General features: G+C 52.2%; 1 protein-coding gene across 2 annotated transcripts in view; it reads right to left on the bottom strand.

Moving 5' to 3' along the window:
- Positions 1-22,083, bottom strand: part of CRHR2 (corticotropin releasing hormone receptor 2) — a 100,528-nt gene extending 78,445 nt beyond the window's left edge. The window contains exons 1-2 of one of the 2 annotated variants that reach the window (XM_020964467.2): positions 21,945-22,083; positions 7,226-7,319 (exon numbers count right to left, since the gene is read on the bottom strand). In XM_020964467.2, coding sequence (XP_020820126.1) covers positions 7,226-7,319; positions 21,945-22,046 — 196 coding nt within the window. In that variant the 5' untranslated portion in view covers positions 22,047-22,083. Of the gene's footprint in view, positions 1-7,225; positions 7,320-21,944 lie in introns of those variants that run through there. The other variant, XM_020964472.2, reaches the window with a different exon arrangement.
- Positions 22,084-23,186: the final 1,103 nt, after the last annotated feature.

Below are 23,186 nucleotides of genomic sequence, written 5' to 3'. Positions count from 1 at the left end.
AACTAGAAACAAAGCTGGCTGCCTATTAGTGGGGAAATGGATGGACAAACTCTGACATATGAATGCAATGGACTGTTACCAAGATGAAAGTGAAGAGTTCAGAGAAACTTGGGAAGACTTGTACAAACTGATGCAGAGCAAAGGAATCAGCACAGAGAGAACAACATGGAGACACAGTGAGCCCACCAGTGCAAAGAAAGCCAGCCCCAAAGGCATGAGCACTTGGGCCCCTTTCCCTCGGACTATTCATAGTGCCCCAATGGGTCTCTCCTCTCTCTAATCCATTCTCCACTCAGATGTCAAGCTGGTCTTCCCAAAGCATCTTCAGGGGCTCCCTGTCCCTTCCAAAATAAGATGCAGATTCCTCTGTTTGTCATTTCAAGTCCTTCTCAATTTGTCCCTGGTCTGTTTTTCCAGGTTGATTTTTTTGTCCAACCCACACTCCTGCCAAACTGACCCATGTAATGCTCTCCTCTGTGGAGGAATTCCTTCCTCTCCGTGTCTTTGTACAAGTTGTCCCTTTGCCTGGAATATCTTCCCCTTTGCTTCTTGGAACCCTTATTCCCTTCAAGGTCCAGATGAAGGGCCAGCCCTTTCAAGAGCCTCCTCTTGATTCATTTAGTTAAAAATGCTGAATCTTAGGCAGCTAGGTGGTGCAATGGATAGAGTACCAGGCCTAGAGTCAGGAAGACTCACCTTCTTGAGTTCTAATCTAGTCTCAGACACTTACTAGCTGTGTGACCCTGGGCAAGTCACTTAACCCTATTTGCCTCAGTTTCCTAATGTATAAAATGAGCTGAAGAAGGAAATGGCAAACCACACGAGTATTTTTGCCAGTAGAACCCCAAATCGGGTCACAAAGAGTAGGGTATGATTGAAATGGCTGAACAAATGCTGAATCCAATACAATGAAATATGATAAATGCAAACGCCTTTACATGGGTTCAAAAAATCCAGCCCCACAAATAGGGGAGACGTGGCTAGACAACCATTGCTGTGAAGAAGCTAGATGGGCTTTTTTAGCGGACCACAAGCCTCAAGTGAGTCAACAGTCTCCAGGAATGGGGAGGTGAGAGTCCCTGTATACCCTGCCTTGGTCAGACCCTATCATGTGCAGGACTGTGTTCAGTTCTGGGTACCATGGTTTAGGAAGGAAAGACACTGATGAGTTAGGGCCCAGAGGGAGCCAGTCAGGATAAGGAACTTGGGCATGTTTAAGTGGAAGAGGGTGTGGTCATTCCCTCCAAACATCTGAAATGAGGTTTATTTCACTTGGCCTCAGAAGCAGATTGAGGCTGGACACGAGGAAACATTTCCTGACACTTAAGTTCTGAGCGGAGAGGAAGCTACTCCAGAGGCAGTGAGGTCTCTCTTGTTTGAGGTCTTTAAGCAAAGGCTGGATTGTCGGGAATGGGAGTCAGCCATGGGTCAGTGCGGAGGGCCTTGGAGGCCTTCTGACTCGTAAAGCCAGTGTTTGTCTGAGAACGAGAAGTCGTGGGGAGGTAATGACCTTATGGTATGGGCAGTCCCTACACCAACAAAATCACGCCCCTCAAAGCAGGACAAAAAGCCCCGTATTTTCTCCAAATCACACAGGAAGAGTTTCTCATATGGCTCCATTGGAAGCTGTCGCTGAAGGGAGTGGGGCAGCCTGCTGGTCTGTGGTAGGTGGTGAGCTTGGTCTGGGACTGAGCAAGTAGCATGTACCTGCCTCTGCTTGGAGGTGGCCAGCTCCCCCCAGTGGGCAGTGACAGGGAGCTCTGGGGAGCTGGCCAGCTGGAAACCATTAGAAGAAGCTGGACGATGGGCCCGTCTCAGGTGCCTTGGCAGCAGACAGCAAGTGTGACAATTGTCTTGGGCTCCTTGCTCCTTCATCCAGCATCAGACGATGGTGCTGCCACTAGGTCATGTGTCCTCTCTCGCCCGCTTCCAGAATTCTGTTCTCCACGTGGGGTCACTCACACTTCTGATCTGTACCCTGTCCTTCGGCTCCAGCCTCTGGCCTCTCTTTGGGGCATCCCTTGTCTCTGGCAACCATCCCTGACCCTCCATGACCGCTGTGGGGCTGCGGACCTTCTCAGAAAGGTGGCTGTGGCCTCAGCCTTTTCCTGTTCTCCAGGGCTTGAAGATTCAACTTCTCAGTGTCACTCATGCCTGAAGTATGTCTATTGCCAGGCTGGGACTTAGAGTCAACCTGCTGGTGGGCAGAGGGGACTGTCAACTGGTAAACAAACTGTTTGCCTGGAGCTTATGCCTGGCCCTATGGTGGGATTTCTGCTTGCCAAAGGTATCACTTAAAGCATTAGACCCTAGGGACCTAGGCCTGTGCCCAGTGTGCTCCTGGGTAATCTGGAACAGAGACAGAGAGTGAAACAGAGCAAAGCTGAGGAATCAGGAGTATAAAGAAAGACAAAGGAGGGAGGAGGAGCTCATTTCCTTCTTTGGCTTTTCAGGGACTTGCTCTAGGATGTAGGGAGGGTGTCCAGAGAAGCCACGGATCCTGCCACGCCAGGTTGTGAGGGCCACGGGGCTGGCGTTCATCTGAGCGAGGTCAACTCTGACAATGAAACCCAGTAGACCGGTCACTAACCTTGGACTTTGGAAGCCTGGATGATTTTGGAGTCTGGATGCCTTGTGCAGTGAGATAGATCGAGGCTTGAGGTCAGGAAAACTTTCCTAACTATTCCAGGTGTCCCCAGGTGGCATGGGCTGCCTGGGGAGGTGGCACCCCCTCGATGGGTGTCTTCAAGAAGAGGCAGGTTGAGCGCTCACCAAGAAAGTTCCATTGGGTGTCCGTACAGGGTGGACTAAGTCCCTTCCGACTCTGAAACACCGTGATTAGGGGCAGATGGGCAACAATCATCTTTAAGCCAAGAAAGGAACTCTTCTGCCTTCTCCTCCTCGGACCCAATGAGCACTGCTTACCCAGAAGGGTGAAGCATAGCCCAAATGAGATGCCCTGGGCAGGGAAAGTTTAGCCCACCAAAGTAGAACTGAGGCAATGAAAAAAGAAGTCTGAACCCCAGAAAGCATCCTGTAGGAGGCAGGACTAGGGGAGACATGCTGAGGATAAAGAGACGAAGGAAGGTGATAGATAGGAAGCCCAGCCTGAAAGAAAAGCAAGAGAGGAAGCAGGAGGAGGTGGGGAAGTGGGGAGAAGAGGAGGCAGCAAGCCTCTGATGCCACCTCCATCAGGGAGCCTTCCCAGACTCCTCCAGCCCACACTGGTCTTTTTCTTCCCTGACCCCTGAGGACCGCCTTCGATGGGCCAATAAGAACTTCCTGTGATAGCATCTTGGTGCTGTAAGGGAGCTTGGTGGGACTGTCCATCCCCTCCCCAGCCTGAATCCCCCAGGGATGGGAAGCCCCTTCCTTCAGGGGCAGCCTGGTCCACTGATCTTGGTTTGGAAGTTTTCCCTTATTCTGCTACGTATAGGGATCTGCAACCACATTGACGCAGTTCCTCCAGGTTGTGGGGATTGTAGAACATGCCTCCAGTGGGACACTTGTTTTCACCTTCCCTCATATTTGCCATCCAACTACCCCTCCCATCTTGGGAATGCTACTGGAGTACATAGGCTATGGAGCCATTATCTTCTGCCCTGACATGTGATAATAATCAGATCTCAGGTCAAGAGGCATCATGGAGTGACCCCTTCTCAGCTTATATCTAAGAAAATAGAGACCCAGAGAGAGTCAGAGACTTGTCCAAGATCACTTATCAAGGTAGTAAGCATAGGAAGGGGAGCCCTGATGCAGCCTTAGGCCATCTTGCTTAGACTGAACTCAGCTCATGTTCTAGCTATGTTGTAGGCATTGACCACATGTCCTTTCCTCTCTGGCTGTCTAGTATATGTGTGTGTGTGTGTGTGTGTGTGTGTGTGTGTGTGTGTGTGTGTGTAATGGGGTCTTTCTGACACTCCTCAGCACTGCACACATGCTAGGGCTGGCTCTACCCAAGAGCTTCCCCATCTCCCAATGAATCCCAATTCCACATCCTTCAGCCCCCTGGGTAGGACACAATGTGAAGCAGCTCAGTCCCTGGAGGTTGAAGGGAGGGGGGTGGGCCTCTTTGGTGTCATCCAGAGCTGCAGACAACAGTACAGGCTGGCGGGTTGGCTTTGGGGCGACTTCCTAATACATGAGACATGGGAGAAGGGAGAAGATGTCTGACAATTTGTAAGAAAAGGCCACTGCTCGGTAATGAAACAATTTCACAGTGTGCCCTATTGTCCTCCAGAGGCAGATGCAAACGAAGAAGAGGTCATCAAGAGAGAACAAACATTTGTCTACTAAAGGAAAATCTCTTGCTAACTGCAGAGCCCAGGGATTGTGGAATAACTGGGGTTTACAGATCCAGGCAGACCCCCGACTGAGGCATCCTTACTGAGAGACAAGCTCCCATCCCTTACCTAAAGGTGGCTGATGGGGAAAGCCCCAGCCTCCATCCTCAGGCAGCCCGGAAATAATTAACAAAAGAAAGCATAGCAAAGTTACCAGGGCGCGGAGCGGGAAGAGGCAGTGAATAGAGAGGTAGTGGAGAGGCTGGGGCTTGGAGTCAGCAAGACTTAGACACTCCCTAGTTTTGTAACAAGGATGCAAGCAGGCGGTTTTCTAAGGAAGAAAGCAAAGCTATTAGCAGCCATATATTGTTCCAAATCCCCAAGAATTAGAGAAATGTAAAATAATGCCATTTTGAGGATCTGCCTCACACCCATCACTGGCAAAGTGCTGATTTTGGAGTCAGAAGATCTGAGTTCAACCCTCAGCTCTGACCCTTGTGATCTTGGTCGAACCCTTACGTTCTCTGGGCCTCAGTTTCCCCACCTGTAAAATGAAGGGTTACCGGATGTCCTCTAAGGTCCCTGGCAATGCTAAGTTTCTGATCATAACCCAGGCAGGCTCTGAAGTCCCAGAGAGCACAGTGGCTGCCGGGGGATCACTCAGGCTTTTCAGGGACAAAGTTTGGGAAGAGGGATAAAGGATGGAAGAACCCCCCATATACACCTGAACACCTACAATCAGGGGTAGGTACTGACAAGTTAAACTGAGGCCCCCAAGTACACCAGTTACTGACATCACCATTGGCTCCAGGGTCTACACACCTGGAGAACAGATCTGCCCCTTCTTGATCCCCATCTACCCAAAGTCAGGAGCAGGAATGCTGATGGAGTGAGCTGCAGGGTTGGCCTCCACGGCTCTCTCTTTTCCTGCCACCTTTCCTGGCTTTCTTCTCTTCTTTCTTCTCTTCCCCCATTTCCTTCTTGAGCACGGGCTCCCTCTCAGTTGGCTTCCACTGCCCACCTTTTCCTTGGGCCTCCTGGCCTCCAAGTCTCCTCTGCCCGGAATATCCATCTTCCTGCCTTGTCTCTGGGTCATCACCCCAACCCTCAGCTGCTGGGAAGCCTGCTGTTGAAGCCATGAGTACTGTTGGCTAAAAGTGAATGCACCAGAAAGTCCCGGCCACATGTGCTTGGAGAGAGAGCAGGCATGCACAAACAGGCTTCTGGGAGTGAGCCAGAAGGGGGGAGCCAGGACGGGAGCTGTGGGGACTGCGTTTGAATGGCAGTGGGGTCAAGGTGGAACAGCTGTCATGTGGGAACCCAGACCGTGGGCCTGCCACGCTGCCGGCAGGCAGGGCAGAGCCCTGCTTCTTAGACTTTCCGTGTTGGTGCCGGAAGGCTCTAGGGACTGAGCCCACAGCACTCGGGGATGGGTGGGATGCCACTAAACTGGGGTGAGAACTATTTCCTGCTGGCTCACTAAAGCAGCAGAGATTAAGGGTAGAACAGTCACTCCTTTCGTTTTCATTATGGTCCTGAATTCTCTGCTTAAATGCTGATTAGAAGCCTTGGGTAGTTGGCAGGGGTAGAGTCTCAAACCCTAAGGGGAGAAATTAAAGGACAGAGTCTCAGGAAGAATCTCGGAGCGGGGGTGGGGTGTGGGGCTGGCCAAGCCATAATTGGTAGGTATCCAAGATTGAATCAGATCCATCTGTCCTCGATAGATACTCAGGTAACACGAGGAAAGGCTCCCCTTCCCCCACCCCTTTCTGCCTTGGTTATGCTTGCAGAAAGCAGGGAGGGCCACACAGAACCAAATGTGGGCACATGACAGAGACCACTCCGTAGTTCAGGGTGCCAGCCAGCACGATGGAAGGCAATGGAGTGAGTGGGGATCACGCCAAATCCTATGACTACATGGCGCTTGGGAATGCTGATTCTCTCCTTTCATCCTCATGGCAACCCGAGCTTTATTAATCCCTTTCATGGACTGAGAAACTGGGGCTCAGAAATCCCGTCTTCTATAGGAAGGCTTTATAAACTCCCTTAACTCTAGCGACTTCTCTCTTTTAATTATTTCCTATTTACTTTGTATGTAACTTGTTTGTAAACATTTGTTGTCTCCCCCATTAGACTGTGAGCCCTTGAGGGCAGGGGCCGTCTTTCGCCTCTCTTTGTGTCCCTAGCACTTGGCACTGGCACATGGTAGGTGCTTAGTAACTGCCAGTAAGTTTGACTGACAGAAAGATGAGTGGGTTTCCCAAGAGCACACACGTAGCAGGTAGAACCCACGTGTCCTTGTTCCGAATCCACGGTAAATCAGCCCCACTGACCACACCCTGATGGAAGAGGCTGCTCAGTCCCCGCTGAGCCCTCTGAGGCTGTCCTCAAGCAGTAGGGCGTCTCCATGGCCGTGGGTGGACAGACAGCTGCACATCACCAGTTCTCCTGACCACCTCTCACCCCCTGAGCACGACTGGCACAGAAAAGCAGGCACCAGGAAACCCGGAATGCCCCACCTAGTTGGTCACTTCTGGAGAACAGCTACCACCAGGGACAATGATAATGACCACAGCAAGGCCAGAGAACCAGGAACCAGGCCTGACCCTAGCACCTCCCCTCCCACAGCGGCTCACCTTTACCCTCTGTCATGATTAAGAGGACCCTCCCTCTGCTTTGAATTTAAGCTCCAAGAACCACCCTCACCTGCCCCCGGCCCCAGGTTTGTTGTCTGTTCAGGGATTTGGCACCAGACTCCCTCCCCAAGCCCGGGGCTCAGGGCTGGCAAGGAGCAGGAGAAAAAAAAGCTGTAGGTGGACGCCTTGCAGCAGCTCTCCAGGCCACAAGGGATGCCAAAGCTCGCCAGCTATTTCCATGGCCAACCTGCGTCCACATCTCACCTGTCACCTCTCACACACACCTGAGGCACTACTGAGCCTTACCTGTGAGATTGGAGAAGGCTGAGAGCAGGTGGCAGTAATGACCCAGCAGCTCCCTGAGTGGCAAGTCTGTAGAGGCGTCGCCCAGTGGGGTGACCTGGAGGAAGGAGGAGGAGGCTTGTCAGGTATGCACGCAGGGCCACACATGCAGCTGTGCCTTGGCCTGGCCAGATCACCCTGCTTGGCCCAGCCTCAGGGTCAGGGTCTGTCCCTGCTTTTCCCTCATTCTCCCCCACCCCAATCAACCACCTTCTCCTGGACCCCATAAGAGGTGGAGCCTACTTGGATTCTTTAGCAGTCCTGGGGGCTCACCAAAGAGGGCTGCAGTGTAGAGAGACCAGAGAGAGCTTCAGCCCAGGCTGGCTGCTCCCACCTGACCTTCAGGCCCTGGCCCAGGCCTCCTGCCCAGCTCCACCATCTAGCTTCATGCTTTGGTCTTTAGGACCCAGAGAACACAGAGCAAGAAGGGAACTCAGGGGCCCTTCCCACCACCTCATCTTGTGAAGGCAGAGATTTGGGCCCAGAGGCAGGAATTCTTTGCTCAAGGCCACCCAAAGATGAAAAGGCAGAGCCAGCACCAGATGCCAGGCTTGCTCACCTCCTTGTCCTGTCCACAGCATAAATGATACTTCTGGGATCTCAAATGACCTTCAAGGCCTGGAACCAAGGGAAAGAGAACACCTCCTGGGTTCTAGCTCAGGAGAGAAGCGTGTCCAGCTGTTGGACTTGCTGTGAGTTCCTGTTCTTCAGGCTTGTGGCCATGGAGAACGGGGAGTACCAAGCTTGGTGGCCTGTGGGGCCATGGGGTCCAGCAGGACAGCCCCAGATCAGTTCTCCCTCTGTCCCTCAGCCTCTCCAGTCCCCTCGTCTACTCCTCCCACTCTGCAGGTCACCTTTCCTGGGACCTCTCTTTTAGTTCTCCTGGTTGTTGCCCCCTCATCCTGACCCTGCCAAGATGGGGGGGGGCTTGGAAGTTGTCTATCCAACCCCCATTTTACAGAGGAGATGGCCGAGGCCCAGAGCCCCCTCAGAAGTAAGTGCCATAAGCAGCATGTGAGCCAGCTCTTCTGACTTCAGAGGCAGGGGTTTTTTCCGCAGTGACATGCTGGTTTCTGTGCTTAGGCCATGAGAATTCGCATGGCCCAGAGGCCTCTATGAGGCCTGAGGAGGGAGGGGGCCATAGCAGGAGCAGACTGAGAGACTGCGGGGGTTGGATTCCCACCCAGGGAGGGCATTTCCTCCCTCACATCCTCCTGGGCTTCAGTTCGTCCAGTTCTTTGCAGTGGGATAGCAGCTGAGGAGGCTCCTGGGCTCAGTCACTGATCTCTGGAAGGCACCTGGGAGGTGACCTAGCCCGACCCTGTCATTTACTGGTGAGGAATCAGAGACCCAGGAAGCTGAGTGACTTGTCCAAAGTCCAGCAGGTAGGAAGCAGCGGAGTCAGAATTTGAACTTGGGGCCTCTGACTAGAGAAGGCAGTCCTCTTTTCACTGTACCAGAGGACAGGATCCAGAATAGAATCTTTTCATAGAAACAGCTAGAAGTGGTCAGAAGACTTGGGTTAGAATCCTGCCTCTAAATGACAAGCTTGTGGGGCCCTGGGCCTCTCATTGACACTGAGCCTCAGTTTCCTCATCTGTAAAATGGGGCTTATACCTATATAACATACTCAACAGGTTTGGTTTTTCTTTTTTTTTTTTTTGGTTGAGGTCCAAGATAAATGTCTACAAAGTGCTTTGCAAACCTTTAAATTCTCAGGTAGGGAGGCAAGCCAGCTTCAAGTTTTTCTTACTGAGAGATGTAGATCATAAAAGCAAAGATAGGAGCCGGGATGATGGAGAAAGAACAACTGTGACTTCTTTACTGAACTTTTCTATTTTTCCACTTCATACACATGCTGATCCACTAGGAGTCAGACAGCATGTCCTGTCAATGAAAGCGAACACACCGATGGGAGCTCAAAAGCTATGCTCTTGAATGGGTTTGACACACAGAGGACCCCAACCCTGGGGGGTTTATATGTGAGAGAGGAGAGGATGGCAGGGAGAGTGTGGGAATGATGGCACATTAGAGCACCTAGAAAATACCCTAGAAATGGCCCTTCTGTGATGAGGACACACACACACACACACACACACACACAAGTGCACATACACAATGCACTTGTGCACACACACTCACATGCACACGTATGCACACCACATACTCATATATAAACACATAAACACATGGGTGTGCACTGTGGAAGCCCCCCTGGGTCTTCCTGTGGTGGTGACACTGGATTCGTTCACACCTCAGGGGAGGAGACAGATAAGAGGACTCCCTGGGAAGAGAGAATGCCGAGCCTGGCTGCCCTAGAAGCCCCTCCCTGCCCTTCCAGGCTCCGCTGGCCGCAGGCTCATCCGGGAAGGCCTGGCTCAGACCCGCTTCTAAATTTAGCCCCTGCTCTAAGCCACAGAGGTTTACCGGCTCCTGCCCTACAAGGCAGAGGGAGGGAGGGAGGGACAAGGACAGAACAAGGCCCCCTCTCCTCCCAGGCCCTCCCTGCCTGGTCAAGGTCGGCCAAGGTCCCTGGCTGGAGAGGAAGCCAGACCTGGCCTGTTCGGGGTCTTTATTTTGTGCGAAGCAGTTTTCTTTCATTTACCTGACATTTCCTGAGTGGCCCCCGCCCTCCACACACACAGACACACAGACATACACACAAACACACAGACACACAGACACACACACACTACTAGACATACACACAGGCTAACAGACACATACAGACAGACATAGACACACACAGACAGACACAGAGACACACACAGACAGACACACAGACACAAGCACACAGACAGACACACAGACAGACACACAGACACACACAGACAGACACACAGACACAAACACACAGACAGACACACAGATATACACAGATAGACATAGAAGACACAGATACACACAGACAGGCATAGACACACAGACACAGGCAGACACACAGACACACAGACAGACACAGACACACACAGACAGACACACAGATACACAGACACACAGACACACACAGACAGACACACAGACACAGACACACACAAACACACACAGACAGACACACAGATATACACAGATAGACATAGAAGACACAGATACACACAGACAGGCATAGACACACAGACAGACACAGACAGACACACAGACACACAGACAGACATAGACACACAGACAGACACAGACACACACAGACACACACAGACAGAGACACAAACACACGGACACACAGACAGACACACAGATACAGACACACACAGACAGGTACACAAACACACAGACACACAGACAGACACACAGATATAGACACACAGACACACACAGACACACACACAGATAGACATAGACACACACAGACACCCCTCCCCAGTGCCCAGCTCCAGGTCACTGGAGGAAGAAAACAAGCCACCGTAGGCCCAGCTGGGCACCTGGTCAGAAGAATTGTCTGTGTGACCTTGGACAAGTCACTTCCCCTCCATGGGCCTCAGTTTCCTCACCTGTAACTTGCAGAGGTGTGTTACAATGGCCTCTGAGTTCCTTTCTAGCTCTAGATCTGAGATCTCATGAGCAGCCAGAGTAGGGAGATGGGGGGGTGTGGAAGAAACCAGTGATTAATAACAATAAACATTTCTCATGCCCACGTTGGTGACAGCAGGATGATGTCACATAACGGGCTGTCACAGGGAAGAAGGATGAGCCCAGCTCAGCTGGGCCCCAAGGGTCAGAATGAGGAGCATTGGGGGGAAAGTGAATGCTGGAGTCAGGGGAGACTTCCTGATGGTCAGAGCCTCTGGGGGTGGGGGCCCCAGGTTGGGGGCTTCCAAGCAGAGGCCACATGGGCTCTGGGTCCTCTGGGACTGAGGGTGAGTGGTAAGGGAGGCATGGGGTGAATCAGGGAGGGCTTCCTGGAAGAGGTGAGGGTTGAGAATAAGCTTCAACGAGCATGCAAAGACCATGGTGATGGTGTGGGGTGAACCTGAAGTTGTACCTTCTGCTCAGTGGTGGCTCTTGGCCTCAGAACCACAGCAGAAAGCCCAAAAGTAATGGAACTCAGCAATAGGCAAAGCAGAGATTGTCAGCTGTCTCTTCTCCTCCAGCCCAGGTGCTGTGAGGGTTGCTAGTCCTTGAAGTGTCCTGGGCCTGGAGTCAGAAAGACCTGTATTCAAATCTAGCCCCAGAAATTTACTAGCTGCCTGACCTTGGGCACATTACTTAACTCATCTGTAAAAGGTCCTGTCTCTCACAGTGCCTCGTACACAGCAGGTGCTTAATAAGTGTTCCCTCCCCTCCCCTGTGAGGATACAGACAGACCAGACAAGGGCAGAGCAGCTGAGCAGGCCAATAAGGAGGAGTAACTGCTACCTCTCCCCTTAGGGTGTAAGCCTCTCGAGGGCAGGAATCAAGGGTTTGCCTTTCTCTGCGTCCCCAGCACCTAGCACATTTCTTGACACACAAGAAGTGTGTAACCAGTGCTGATGGACTGTCTGTCTGTCTCATCTCCCCCTGCGTGACAGGGCTGCTCTGCTGGGGACCTTGGGGGTGTTCCTGGGGAACAGCAGCAGAGAGGGGCTGGAGGGAGGCAGCGTCGCCACTCCCCACTCTTCCCGCCCCCGTCCCCAGCAGCCCAGGCTTCCTCTCTCCCTCTAAGCAAGGGCTTTGTCTATTGTCAATCAACTACTGGTCCATCGGGGAAGTCTAAGCCCACCATCTATGGTAATGCCAAACAGAGTCAAGTAAGAGGTCTGTGGAACACCTGGCAGAATTTAAAGCATCCCACCATCATCACTATTTTCTATTAAGGATGAATGGTTGCCTTCAAGGAACGGCCGACCTCTTTGAATGACCCCCAACTCCTTTCAGAAACAAAGGACCCCTCCCCCGACATTCTACTGGAGCACCTGCTGAGTCCTGGAGTGAAGTGGTAACAACGAAGACACCAGGGGCGTGGTGGACCCCAACAGAGAAGGGCCAGGAAAGAAAACTGGGAGAAAGGACGCCGGCTGGGAAACACAGGGCTGAAATGGATGGGTGGCTTCCCACCAACAAACTGATGGCATGGGATGTACGAAATGGTAGAGAAGCATGGGAGGACTGAGGTGAACAGAGGCAGAGCTGGGAAAAAGTAACCACAGAGCCCACAGCAGGAAATAAGAACAGCGCAGACATTTAACCTCGAGGGGGGAGGACTTTGTACGAGAAGTACGAAGATCTCCAAGTACTTGAAGGACTCGATTATGTAAGAGGGCCCAGATTGATTCTGCCCCAGACAGAAAATCTAGGACAAAGAGTGAATGCGTGACCTTGAGCAAGTCATTAAACCTCTCTGGCCTCAGTTTCCTTCTCCGTAGAATGATGTTATTGACCCAGCAGGTCCCTAGGCAGCTCTCAGTCTGAGCCGATGGTTCAGTGACAAGGACTCTGAGTTAATGGTGGTGGTGGTTTCCCAAAATCACTGGTGGTCTTGAGTAGGAGGCCAGCTGACCCTTTGTCAGGGATGGTGTGGCTTTGGGTCTGACTTAGAGATCTCTTTTGAACTCAGAGAATCTGCCACCCCATGGTTCTGTCTGGGTCAGTGTGGTCCCTCTGTGCCCAAAGCCAGGGGGACAATCATAGCTCTGAGACCATGGGGAAGGGGAAGGAGAGAGCGGTCCTTACAGGGGAGGCCCTTTAGAGGACAGACCCCAGGGTGCTGAGCTCTCCTCAGCAGCAGGGGTGGGGGTGGGGGAACTGTGGCAGGAGGGAATGCCCCACTCTGGTCAAGTCTCACACAGCCCCTGGGGTTTCAAACAGTCATCGGCCCCTCACTACATAACCCAGAGCCAGAGAGCAGATGTGGTGGCCTCATTAATTCATGAAAAGTCAGAGGTGCATGCTGGGCCACCACTGGGTCCCTGCAAAGAGACAAAGGCCTGTGGACATTAGGTCCAAGTCACTGGCAACATATTTGCAGACTGGGATCAGGAGGAGGGAGGTTTCTAAAATTATATCAAAGAAAAACAGAACCACAGATTTTGAGTTGGAAGGGGTCCCAGAAACAATGTCGTCCAGGGATTTCTAAACTGGGACCCATGTTAATGAACCCATTAACAAAATAGCTTGATGACTGTGTTTCACTACAATCCCCCCCAGAGTGGATTGTCCCTTCTGCCACAGCCCCCTCAGCTCAGCCCCCTGAGGCCCTTCCCCAAAAGGCCTCCCCCTTTAGGGATGGTGTGTGGTCCTGTGTGTTTTATTCTGTACATTTAAAAGCATGATTCTGAGAAGGGGGCAGAGGCTTTGCCTGACCACTTGACCACCATCCTTGACACACATACAAGATGAAGAGCCCCTGTCCTAGTCCAGTCCATTCACAGAAGGAATCCCCTCCATTACCCAATAAGTGGTGGCCCAGCCTCCCTTGAAGATGTTGAGTGAAGGGAGCCCACCCCTTCTCAGAGCAGCTATTTCCATGTGTGCACAGCTCTAATTGTCAGGAAGTGTCTCCTGACCCCGGGCCTCAACGGATCTCTTTGTGATTCCAAGCAGAGAGGCCAACCCCTCCTCCACATGACCCCTGAACCTTTTCTTTACCAGGTTATCAGCTCTTGCCCCTGAATCATGCAATCTGAGAGAAGGGGGGGACTAAGAACTGTTTCTGGGGAAGCACGTTTGCTTTCCTTTCCCTGCAGAGGTCCTGGACTCTTCCTGGGCAGGTCGGCGACGGAGTCATCTCAGGGCCTGCCACCCAACAGGAGGGCTCAGGGCTCTTGTTAAGTGAATGCACTGGCCTTGTTCTGGAGGTTCCACAGCATGAGCTCACCTGAGCCTCAGAGCATCCCTTGGATGGAGCAAGGCAGGGGCCGGTCCAATGTCATGGAGACCACAGCGGCCAGGGCTGGGGGAGCCCTGGAGGTCTCCAAGACCACTCGGTGTCTACACTGGAGGTCCTCGCTCCAGTCTAAGTTGGCTTCAATGGTCCCTTCTGTCCCCCAGGCCTCAGTGCCCATTTCCCACCTCTGTCCAAAGGCAAAGTCACCCAATTGATTTGATGATTCCGTGGGCTCTTGACTAGGATGGCTCAGTGAGCCCCATAAAGCTATCCCCAGCACTAGCACAATGCCTGACACATAGTAGGTGCTTGATAAATGTTTATTGACCGACCCAAAGCTTCTTCTCTCTACATTTCCCCACTGTGTTGCCCAACATGAGGCTGGCCATTCAGGGAAGCTGGGAAGATGCTCAGAGGACCGACTGTTGAGTGAGGGAAATAGCTTTCAGCTGGCTTGGGATTGGAGCGGCCCTGCTCAAAGGCAGGGCTCGATGGCTTCCCACAGCCCGAGGGTCAGAGCGCTCTTCCAGGAGGATAGATGAGTCCTTGGGGGGAGAGGGGGGGCTGGAGAAGGGCTTCCTGGTCAGTACAGTTGGGATCAGCTGCCTCTGATGTCCTCTCCAGCCAGCTCTGATTCTGCCCTTGTCTGTGTGATTCCATGGCTGAGCAGTCTAGGAAGTACTGTGGAAAGGGGCACAGCAGCCGCGGTGCTGAGATGAACAATGATGAGAGTTCATCACCCCAGGGCTCACCTGGAAGAATTGATGGGCTCAGAGACCTCTGCTTGTATTTAATGAGCCATGTCTTTGTGGCAGGGGCAGGGGGCAGGGTAATTGTGGGTTGTCTCTTTCCAGTGATTATTAATACATACATGGCTTCTCTGTGTTGTGGGTCAAGACCAACCTTGTTGAAGTCAAAGGCCAGAAAAAGAAATCAGGAAACCCAAAGCATCAGGTGGCACTCTCCCATCTGACCAGGATGCTCTCTCCTCTCAACACTGGGGAATGGGGTAAGGAAGAAGGCCACAAGTTCTTCTTTCCATGTGGCGCATCTGAGCTGCCTGCATACAGGGGAAATGTCCTGCAGGCAGCTGGTGATGTGAGACTCGCAATCCGAAGGGAGGGCAGGGCTGGTCTAGAGATCTGGGAATCACTGACCCAGACACAGGAATGGGGCCCATGGCAGCTGATGAGCTCACCAAGAGAGAAAGAGTAGAGGGAGAAGAGAAAAGGGCCCAGAACAGGATATTTGAGGAAGGACATGGAGGAGTTCTGGAGAGCCTAGGCAAGGGTGACCACAACGAAGAGACATCCAAGCCTCAGGCCCCCATTGTAAACCATCTGAGGGAAGCGAGGATGTCTAACCTGGAAAAGGCAAGTCTTAGGGGACATGACAGCTGAGTCTGGAATGCTGCCATGTAGAGGAAGCATGAGGACCAGGGCTAATGGGGTGAACACTGTGAAGAGGTAGGTTGAGGCTTGATATTGGGGGGGACAATCAAAAACATCCTGCCCATCAGAGCTGGATTGAGCCACCTGGGGAGGAGGCGGCAGCTTTCCCTCCTTGAAAATTCCCAAGCAGAGGCTGGCTAGCCACTTGTCAAGGAGGATACTGAAAGGCTTTTTTGTCAGGCACACATGGGGCCGGCCAGCTGCTTCGGGCCGCCCAACTCAGAAATTCTATGATTGAACCTACTGAAGGTCAGAGTGTTTCAATGATTTTTTACCACTGTCTTCCCTGCCTCAGTTTGTCACACCTTCCCTTCAAGCAGCTCTGAGGATCCAACCCTTTCCATGAAGTCTTCTTAGAGGCTAATAGAAGAAAGGGAGAGAACTTGCCCCAGTCCTACAAAACATACTTAACCCTTTATCTACATACAAGGTTAACACATTCCTTCTAGTTCATCTGTTTGTGTGTCCTCCATGACCTCCATCCATCCATCTATCCACCTATGCACCTATCCATCTATCTATCCATCCATCCATCCATTCACCCATCCATCCATCTGTCCCTCTCTCCATATATCCATCTATCCCTCCCTCAATACATCCATCTATCTGCCTGTGCATCCATTCATCCATCCATTCCTCCATCCATCTATCCGCCTATGTACCCATCCCTCCCTCTATCTACCCCTCCTTCCATATATCCACCTATCTGCCTATGTGCCCATCCATCCACCCATTCATCCATCCATCCATCCATCCATGGATCTGAAAGAGACCTCTTTAGATCAAAGGATGCTAGATCCAGAACCAGGAGGGCCCTCAGGAGTCACCAAGGCCAACCTTCTCATTTTACAGACGAGGAAATTGAGGCCCTGAGAGGATATGGATTTGCCTACATGCTTAGTAATCACCAGAGGTAGGATCTGAACTCAGGTCTTCATCTAGCTGCTGAGCAGGCTGCTTCCCCTCTCTGGGCCTCTGTTCCTTATGTGTAAAGTGAGGGCCCTGGAGAAGGTGACCTTTACGTCTTTCAGTTCTAAATCTATAATCCCAGCCAGGCTGGCCCAAGCCTGCTCTTTCATTGAATGGAGCCAGGCTGAGAACTGGGGCCTCCTGATGCTCAGAGCAGGGCCTGAGCTCCCATCCCTGCTGTCTTCCTGAGAAGAAATGTGCTTAGCACCAAGCTTCTGCTCACAAGGACACAGGTGCATTTCAAAGGAGAGTGTCTGGGTGAGAAATACTAAGGCTGTAAATGAAGCAGACGGCTCAACCCCTAGCTGGATGGGAACTCTCCAGCAACCTGAGATGTCCTGGGAAAGGACAGAATCTCCAGGCACCTTGTGAGCGCTCCTGGTGAAACTTCATTCTCTGCAGAGCACTCCTGAGCCTGCTCCTGCTCCCATTTGAGCTGTGGGCTCAGCCTCAGGTGCCATATTTCTAGAAGGACATGGATTGGGGAGTGTTTAGAAGGAGTCAACAGTTGGAGAAGGGTCTGGGATCAGGCCCAGTGAGGATGAGAGGAGGGAGCTGAAGAAGTCCCCTTAGCTTGGAGAAGGAACTCAGACCGAGAGCTGAGTTCAGTATCTTGAGGCTGGTCATGTGGAGTAAGGGCAGGGATGCTGTCAAGACCAATTCAGGCTCAACACCAGGAAGAGCTCCCCAAAGTGGGCTGACGGGCAGGAGCTCCCCTCCCCAGGGATCTCTGAGCAGAGGCTGGGTGAGCAGCTGTCTAGAAGATTCTCGCTCAGCCAAGAGCTGATTGGAAGCCATCTTGGTCCCTTAGGGTTCTGATGGTCTGGGATTCCCCCTATCTAACACTGCCATAACACCTCCCTCCCCCATTGTGTTCTGGGAAGATCAGGGCTCTTTTACAGGTGGGGAGGCGAGGTTTACCCCCCCCACACACATATACACCTCACATCCTGGGCTCTGTCCCCTTTCCAACACATCTGCCATGATGCATTTCCTTTGTTTTTCCAGTTAATGACCTGTTTCCTCCTTCCACTGAGAGGCCACATTGACCCTCAAACCTTTTGGGTACAGATAGAAGCTCAGAAGTGACCTCTCCATAGATTTTTACTTGTGCCTCCATGGTGCCGCTGGCATGCAAGCCAATCCCCCCCCCCACACACACACTGCTTGGGGTGATGGGGGCAGGATGGGGTATCTGGGGACATGTCAGGAAAACAAGGACCCATGAAACTCCTGTCTATAAGTACAGAGGGGACTGGGCCTGGAAGGGATCTGAGAAATCCCTTCCCCATCTCCCCTACTCATTTTACAAAGGAGGAAACTGATCCCCAGAGAGACTTGTCCAAGCTCTCACAATACCAGGACTCAGGCCCAAGTCTTCTAAATTAATCTCACCCATGCTTGGCAAGCACAGGGCTTCAAAATTCTTCCTTACTTCCTTTAGCTTGGCCTCAGTACCAGAGACATCTTAGCATAGTAGAGAAAGCACAAAAAATCTGGGGCCAAATCCTATCTCTATGATCCTTACTAGCTCTATTAACTGAACTTCTCTGAGACTCAGTCTTCTCATCTCTAAAATGAGGCAACGATAGTCATGCTATCCACATTACAGGACAACTTTGCAAACCCTAAGACACCCTTGTTCTGGGAGTAGAATCTAGCCAAACTTCTCTGAAGAGAAGAAGGAAATACCCATGAACTTGCAGCTAGCACAAGCTCTCCTGACCAGGGCCTCAACAAAGAGCATGGCCTTGGAACTGCCTCCTCCAGGCAGCCTTCTGGGATTGACACAGCATTCAACCAAGAAGATAACAGTGTGGTCTTCATGAAGTGCCCCCCCAGCTTCTGTGGAATGAGGGGGTTGGACTTCACCCTCTCCCTATGTTCCCTGATCCCTTGTTCCCTTCATTCTATGGCCTCATTCCAGAATTTAAAGCCCTTCCCAGTCTACCTCCAGCCTGCCTTTCCAGACATAATTCTCCCTCTATGTTCCCAAACTGGCCTCCTGCCTGGTCTCCTCTCACCTGCATGTCTTTGCACAGGCTGACAGAATGCCCTCCCTTCTCGCCTCCATCTCCAAAATTCTTATTCTTGCTCAGTTGCTCAGTTGGGTCTGACTCTCTGTGACCCCATTTGGGGGTTTCTTGGCAAAGATTCTGCAGGGGTTTGCCTTTTCCTTCTCCAGCTCATTTGACAGATGAGGAAACTGAGGCAAGCAGGGTGAAGTGACTAGCCCAGGGTCACACAGCTAGTAAGTGTTTGAGGCCAGGGTCAGGTTGTCCTGACTTCAAGGCTGGCACTCTATCCACTGCACCACCTAGCTGCCCCTTAAAATCCTTAATTTCCTTCAAGTATGTGTTGAGGTGCCATCTCTTATGGGAAGCCTTCCATCACGGAATTAGAGAATACCAGAATGTCAGAGCTGGAAAGGACATGGGCAACTGCCTCATCCAACCTGTACCTAAACAAGGACCCTTCCCCCATGCACTAGGCAGCTAGCCACCCAGCCTTGCTCCAAGACCACTGAGTGCAGTGCCAGGCTTGCTGCAAGTCCACCGAAGGCAGCAATCCTGCGGAACAAAAGACTGAGGCGGAAGGAGATGCCTTCAAGAGGCTCCCAAAGGGACTTTCGTTCTTTGCCTTCCCCTCCTTTTCATTTGAAACATGGGATTGTAACTTTGGAACTGGAAGAGATGTTCAAGGTCACCTTGTCCATCCCCTCTTTTTTAGGGTTGAAGAAACTGAGACCCAGTGAAGTGACTTCTATTTCCCAGGTATACAGGCATTGGCTTGAGGGGCAGAGGCTGGATTTGAATCTAGTTCCTCAGACCTCAAATCCTTTGGACTTTTTATTTAATTGTACTATGCTGCATAGGAAACTGACAGAAAGAAAGAGAGGAAGGGAGGAAGGAAGGAAGGAAGGAAGGAAGGAAGGAAGGAAGGAAGGAAGGAAGGAAGGAAGGAAGGAAGGAAGGAAGGAAACCTCAGGGTTGAAAAAACCCGAGGAGGCCTCAGACACAAGCGATCCCCTGAAATGACTCTGTATAGGGTTCAGTTTAATAATCAGAGATTAAAGAGTTAAAAGGATTTTCTAATCCAAAGTCAAATAGAGATTCAGGATGAAGTTCATGTCCCTTGAGAGCATAAAGAGGGTGAAAAGACAGACAATAATGCCTGCAGACACTATACCTCCAATGAAAGAGAACCCACTACTTCCCCAGGCAGCCCATTCTACTTTTTGACTGTTAGGTGTGTTAGGAAATCATTCCTGATGCTTAGCTTATATCTGCCTCCCTACAGCTCTCCCCTTCCTCCAACTGTTCCTGGTTCTGCCCTGTGGGCAGATAAACAACACAAGTCTGACCCTTCTTCCTCACCATAATTCTTCAGACACTCAAAGTCAGCTACTATGCCACCAGTTCCTTCAGGAAGTTTTGATAGGTCTCCAACTCAAAGCCCTTCTTCTCCATCCTCATTGCCCTTGTCTGGTCACTCTCCATCTTATCAATGTACTTCCTAGACTGTGGTCCCCAGAATTGAATCAAACATTCCCCATGAAGTGTGACAAGGGCAAAGTTCAGTGGTGTGATCCCCTCTCTATTCTCTATTCCTGAAGTTTGGCCCTCTTAATGCAGCCCAAGATCACACTGGCTTCTTTGGCAGCTACGTCCCACTGCTGACACCCGCTGAGCCCACTAGAACCCCCAGGTCTTTTTCAGGTCAATCCTTCTCCAACTTATACTTGGGAAGTTGATTACTTGGATCCAAATGTAAGACTTTACATTGATCACTGTTAAATGTTACCTTATCAGATTCAGCCTAATCTTGATTGCCTGGTGATCCTTTGTGAGTCAAACTGTCATCCCTCCTGGCTTCTATCATCTGCACCCTTCACAAAGATTCCATCTCTGCTTTTATCCAAAAAAGCTCAGCAGAACAAAACTAAGCCCAGCATAGAGTCTAAGGCCCTCCAATGGAGACTTCCCACATATCCCGCACTTATTTATTGCTGCATGATTGTTCCTCAAATTCTCCCACACTTACTCAACCATCTCAATGTTGGGTCCTCCTTGAAGGTTGCACCTGTTTTGTATTTTTTCTTTCTGTCTTGATGTCAGATCCCCTCACTCAGTGCCTGACACACAGGAGAAGCTGCGTCCAATAGGGATTGAGTCCAATCTGTCCAATTGGATTGAGTCAAACAATATGATTCCAGCTTCCTCATCTCTCCTAAACAAGCTTTCTGCTCGTCCTAGAACACCATCTGGGCTCCCAGATCAGGCTCCTTCTCCAGATCTGCTTTCCAGCCTGTATAATAACACAGCCTAGGCCAGCAGAGAGCTGCCCTCAAAGCCAGGAAGGACCAGGAGGCAGGCTCTAGTCTTGCCTCTAACACTTCTGACCATGAGACCCTGAACAAGTTACTTCATTTTTCACTGCTCTAGGAGCAACTGAGACTCTATGTTGCCAAGCAGGTGCTGACCTGCACTAGTGAAGGGACTTCTTTACTTGGGAGTTCCCTGTGGGCAGGAAACCACAGGTCTGGTCCCTCTCCCTTTGATATCACAGACCCCCGCCCCACCATGTTCCTTCTCAATAGAAGAGGGAGACACGGTTTTCAGTAAAAAAACAAACAAACAAACAAAAACTACTTAGCTCAAACGTCTCTTTAGTATAAATCTATGCACCTGAGTCCTCACCTCTCCCGAGTGCTGCTGAAGGCCTTGGCCCATGAACGCAGGCGCAGTGCGGAGCCTGGGACCTGAAGCTTTGGCGTGGTTGGGGGTCTGAGGCCAGAAGGTCTGAGGGAGTCAGGAGAATGTCAGGAATGGGAAGAGTCCAGGTGCTATGAGGATTGGAGGGGGAGAGGGAAAGCAGCTCCCAGTTTCCTGAGAGCAGCACATTCTTCCGGACAAGGAGAGAACCTTTTGGGGCGTCTGAAAATCCTGAGGGAGGGCTGCCTGCCCCCAGGAGAGTTCCAGGCCCCTCCTCACAACGCTCTGAGACCGCCTTCCCACCCCATATGCCATTCTTCTTTACTGCACCCCCTCGCCTTAGCTCCACGGCGCTCTGAGATCCCTAGTCCGCACGTACTCCTCCCTTCGGGTCTCCCCCAGCCCGCGTGTGTCCCTCTCTCCCAGCCCGCGCGTGTCCCTCTCCTCTGGCCGCTCTCCCACTTTTCCCGGCCAACGCCGCAATCGACCGCATTGTACTCGGAGATGCCCAAATTCTTCTGTTCCCTTTCCTCCGGGACGCACCGCTTTCGCTCTCTGAGATCCCCAGCTCGGGTGTGTTCAGTTCCTCTCCCGCGGACCCACATTGCGCTGAAAGCCCAGCTCACATTCCCTTCCTCTGAGCCGCAGTGAGCTCTGAGAAACCCAGCCCGGCTGGCCTGTTCCTTTCCCCCGGCCGGCTAGTCTCACTGCGCTCTGAGATGTCCTGCCAGCTCCCTCTGGGCACTTACTTGGGGCAGCAGCAGAGGCAGTGCCAGGGGCTTCAGAATCAGGACCCAGAGGGCAGAACGGAAGCTCGGCCGGGGGGGCTCCAGCGCCCTAGCCGTAGCCATGCCTCCGTGCGCCTGGGCCCCGGCGGGAACCGGTCCCCTTCCCCCTCTCCTCGAGCCCTGCCCCGCCCCGAGATCCCCCCATCCCCTCTGCGGAGACTGGACTCATACGGGGGATGGGCGTGTCCAGGGAGTGCCCCCCCACCCCAGCCGCCCGGCTGGCAGAAACAAGGGCAGCGTCCCCCATACCCCTTCTGCCCCATCCTGGAGCCAGTTATTTATAGCCGGAGCCGGGCCTGGCTCTGGCCCTGCCCTGGGCATGCCGACCCAGCCCGCCCTCCTGCCGCCAGGACCCTGACTGTGCCACCCCCAGTCCGATTGTGCCTTCCCCTCCGCGGGCCTTGGGGAGCGTGGCCCCAAACCCAAGGGCACGGGGAGGGCAGCTCTGGGTCACTCTGAGACAGCAGTTAGTCATCCTTCTGGGGCCAGGTCTGGGTGCGTATTCGGTGGACCCTGACTTTATTTAGGGCCCCAACCTTGGGCTGGGTAAGGGGGGAGGCTTGCTGCTTCCAGGGAGCAGAGAGGGCCAGGACACAGACGCTACTAACAGTGATAACCAAAATAATCGCGACCCACAAATAAGTTCCATCGGCAGTGAGACAGCCCAGGTCAGTTAGACTGAAAAAGCCAAAAAGGGGAGTGGGAAGGAGGGAATTCAGGGAAGGGTTCCAGGAGGAGGAAACATTTCAGCTGGGCCTAAAGCAATAGGTGGGATTTCACTAGTCAGAGATGGGAAGAAGTCAGCACGGTGATGGGCAATGGGGGAAGCAAAGTCAGGGAGGTGAGAAAGTACAGGGCTTTTTCAAGGGCCAGTGGTGAAATGCCAATGAAGGGGAGTGTTGAAAAGTGTGGTTGAAAAGAGAAGGTGCTAGTTTGTCGAGGGCTTTGAATGCCAGGTTAAATGTTGTGGGTCCAGACTGGGGAGTTGTTGAAGGCTCTGAAGCAGAAGTGACCATAATTGCCTTGCAGGAGGAAGGGGCTACCTGTACATTGTGGCCTGGAGGAAGCAGAGGAGAAGCCCAGAGACCCAAGGAGGGAAGTTAAAGGCTGAAAGTGGTGAGGTTCTGGAGGGTGGCGCTCAGTGGGTGACCAGACGAGGATGGCCCAGTGATGGAGCGAGCTGATGGTCAGGTCCACGGATCA

The sequence above is a fragment of the Phascolarctos cinereus genome, unplaced genomic scaffold, assembly GCF_003287225.1.
Source record: "Phascolarctos cinereus isolate Bilbo 61053 unplaced genomic scaffold, phaCin_HiC Scaffold_4;HRSCAF=312, whole genome shotgun sequence".
NCBI classification, from domain to species: Eukaryota; Metazoa; Chordata; class Mammalia; order Diprotodontia; family Phascolarctidae; genus Phascolarctos; species Phascolarctos cinereus.
Note: the sequence above shows the minus strand (reverse complement) of the source record. Positions and strands in the feature narration are given on the sequence as shown.